The sequence below is a fragment of the Rhincodon typus genome, unplaced genomic scaffold, assembly GCF_021869965.1.
Source record: "Rhincodon typus isolate 14 unplaced genomic scaffold, sRhiTyp1.1 hic_rhity00002110, whole genome shotgun sequence".
In the NCBI taxonomy this organism is placed as follows: Eukaryota; Metazoa; Chordata; class Chondrichthyes; order Orectolobiformes; family Rhincodontidae; genus Rhincodon; species Rhincodon typus.
Window position 1 is genome coordinate 40 of NW_025967748.1, and position 3,691 is coordinate 3,730.

Sequence of the window (3,691 nt, forward strand, 5' to 3'; positions counted from 1 at the left end):
CCTGAAGGTGAGTTATTCATTGTAGGATTCCTAAACTCTGACCTGTTCTTGTAGCCATAGTATTTATATAGCTAGTTCAGTTCAGTTTCCACTCAATGGTAATATGTGTGGGATATTGTTAGGGTAAGACTCACTAATGGTAATGCCATTGAATGTCAAGATAGTTAGATTCTCTCTTCCTGAAGCTGGTGTGCGTCGTGAACATTACTTGCCACTTGTCAACCCAACTTGGATACCATCCAGGTCTTGCTATGTTTGCATATGGACTGCTTCAGTACCTGAGGAATTGCACATCGTGGTGAATATTGTGCAATCATCAGCAAACATCCCCCTAGCTTTAAGAATAGCCATCACAAATAGAATAATTATTCATATTTTTAATTTAAAAATAAGTATCAAACAGTAAACTCTGGTCATTTAACAAAGAGATTATGAAAACTAAAATGAATCAGGGAATGCAAATTATTTGATAGGAAAAGTACATTTTAGCTTGTGTTTATGTTGGTGCAGCTGTAGGAATAGCTGCATCTTCAACACAAGTTGAAGCCTGAGGAAACCCCAATATTTCATTTATAAACAGTTCACTTGTAATCTCTTGGGGAAGTTGCTCTTCAAGCAATGCTGATGCACCTGTCAAATCCAAATGAAACAACAATAAGATGAATTTTACAATTAAACAGAACATCATTTTTCTTCACAATGCTTTCTCTTTCTTTAAGCTTTTAGTTTAAGTTTGTGGATTTTCTGATTAAAGTTTGCAGATTCAATTACAAATGGCAGTAATAAGCATATAATATCATATAAATATGTAACATCATAAAACATAAATAAGCTAAAAACCTCTAATTGCATCTCTCCTTCCAAGTAACAGAATCAATCAAAAAAAGGGAAAGCCTAACAATGAGCATTCACAATATCCCTAGTAAAGCTGCCCATATTTCTGTTTCCATGAGGGGTTTCAGGCACGAATAAGATGCATAGGACAACACATCTTCCATCCATTGAAGGGTCAGAAAATTATAGCTCTGATTTCCAAAGGTCTTCCACATCTTTACTAAATCTTAAGTGTAGAGTTAGCTCCACCTTCACTGGACAATATCTCTTGATTCATGGGACGGAATCTTCTGGAGGAACCAGAGAACGTGTCAGTTGGCTAGAGAGACAGCTTGAGCCAGCAAAGGACCCATGCAGTCTCTTCTAGAGAAGGCCTGCAGAAACACACACCAATCTGACAGTAATGAAGCAATAATTAGGCCTTTCCATGAAAGCCTTAAGCCTTGGAATTGCAGTAGAAGCTACAAATGAAACTGAGGTCAACAGTTCTTGCACTAGTAGTGCCATGGCAGAGGCAGTTACTGCTCGAAGAAGCACATGCCTAGAGTGCCACAATCACAGAGGACCCAGGATAGAGGAAAATGATGTGGGTGTGGGGTTAAGTGGGTTTCTGCTGCTGAGGGGTGCGAGGACAATGGCACAGGAGGATTGGAATCAATGGTGGGGGATGGATCGCAGCTTATTCCCCTGCAATCATTGCCTGCAGTCACCGCCCCTCAAACATCCTGGGCCTTATGACCATTGGCCTGTCTGCTCAGAACTTAATTCTGGTGAAGGCAGGATGACATCACTGTTGAATTAATTGCCCTTCCTATCTCCAAATTCATCACCTCCAGAAGCAGAACATATGTTGTCCAAATTCTCAAATTCACTCATCTCTGATTAGTCTCCCAGTGAGGACATTTTTTTTTTCCTTTATTCATTCACGGGATGAGGGCGTCACTGGCTAGGCAGCATTTATTGCCCATCCCTAATTGCCCAGAGGGCAGTTCAGAGTCAACCACATTGCTGTGGGTCTGGAGTCACATGTAGGCCAGATCAGGTAAGAATGGCAGTTTCCTTTCCTAAAGGACATTAGTGAACCAGATGGGTTTTTCCTGACAATCGACAATGGATTCATGGTCATCATTAGATTCTTAATTCCAGATACTTAGTGAAATCAAATTCCACCATCTGCTGTGGCAGGATTCAAACCCCATTCCCCAGAACATTATCTGGTCTCTGGATTAACAGTCCAGCGATAATACCACTAGGCCATCGCCTCCCCTGAGTTTGGAATATAATCTGTGAAGGATTTTTAATTTGTACATTGTTCTGTTTGTTTAGCAGATCTGTTTCATGGAAACATTTCAATAGATATTTGGTCTCTATCTGATATGTTTTAGTTATTCTGAGATACGAACTTTATGCACAACAAGAAAAGTGTAAAAAAAATGCCATGTAAGAATCTTTGACATTGACCTTTTTTAAAGTTTATTCATTTTGTGGGATGTGGGTGTCGTTGGCCGGGCCAGCATTTATTACCTGTCCCTAGTTGCCTTTGAGAAGGTGGTGATGAGCTGCCTTCTTGAACTGCTGCAGTCCACCTGCTGTGGGTTAACGCACAATGCCATTAGGGAGGGAATTCCAAGATTTTGACTCAGTGACAGTGAAGGAACGGCGATAAATTTCCAGATGCTGTGTGGCTTGGAGGGGAACTTGAAGGTGGTGGTCTTCCATGTATGTGCTCCCCATGTCCTTTTAGATGGAAGTGGTTGTGGGTTTGGAAGGTGCTGTCTAAGGATCTTTGGTGAATTTCTGCAGTGCATCTTGTAGATAGTACACACTACTGCAACTGAGCATCAGTGGGGGAGGGAGTGGATGCTTGTGGATGCAGTGCGAATCAAGCGGGCTGCTTTGTCTTGGATGGTGTCAAGTTTCTTGAATGTTGTTGGGGTTGCACTCATCCAGGCAAGTGGGGAGTATTCCATCACACTCCTGACTTGTGCCTTGTAGATGGTAGGCAGGCTTTCGGAAGTCAGGAGGTGAGCTACTTGCTGCAGTATTCCTAGCCTCTGACCCACTTTTGTAACCACTGCGCTTATGTAGTGAGTCCAGTTGATAACTCCCAGGATGTTGATAGTGGGGGATTCAGTGATGGTAACACCATTGAATGACAAGGGACAATGGATAGATTGTCTCTTATTGGTGATGGTCATAGCCTGACATTTGTGTGGTGCAAATGTTACTTGCCACTTGACAGCCCAAGACTGGGTATGGTCCAGATCTTGTTGCATTTGGACACGGACTGCTTCAGTGTCTGAGGAGTCATGAATGGTGCTGAACATCATGCATTCATCAGCGAACACCCCCACTTCTGACCTTATGATGAAGGGAAGGGTCATTGATGGAGCAGCTTAAGATAGTTGAGCCTAGGTTACTGCCCTGAGGAACTCCCACAGAGATGTCCTGGAGCTGACCTCCAGCAACCATGACCATCTTCCTATGTGTCGGATCTGACTCCAACCACTGGAGAGTTTTCCCCCAATACCCATTGATTCCAGTTTTGCTAGGGCTCCTTGATGCCACACTGGATCAAATGCAGCCTTGATGTCAAGGGTTGTCACTCTCACCTCACTTCTGGAATTCAGCTCTTTTGTCCACGTTTGAATCAAGGCTGTAATGGTTTGTGGTTATTTAAACCATGACCATTGAACTCATTCACAACCTAGCAGTGGATGGATCAGTTTAAGTATACATCTTACCACATCTCAGTTTTAAAATTTGAGGGTCGTAGAGTTTTCACAGCAAGGAAAGAAGCCCTCTAGCCCATTGGGTCGATGCCAATCATCAAACGTCCGTCCATTGTAATCCTATT

General features: G+C 42.6%; 1 protein-coding gene across 1 annotated transcript in view; it reads right to left on the bottom strand.

Annotated features, from left to right (window-relative positions):
• Positions 1-416: 416 nt before the first annotated feature.
• LOC109923553 (cilia- and flagella-associated protein 251-like) overlaps positions 417-3,691 on the bottom strand; it is a 24,461-nt gene continuing 21,186 nt past the window's right edge. The window contains exon 5 of the mRNA XM_048592961.1: positions 417-630. Within this exon, the coding sequence (XP_048448918.1) occupies positions 497-630 (134 nt within the window). The 3' untranslated portion in view covers positions 417-496. The remainder of the gene's footprint in view (positions 631-3,691) is intronic.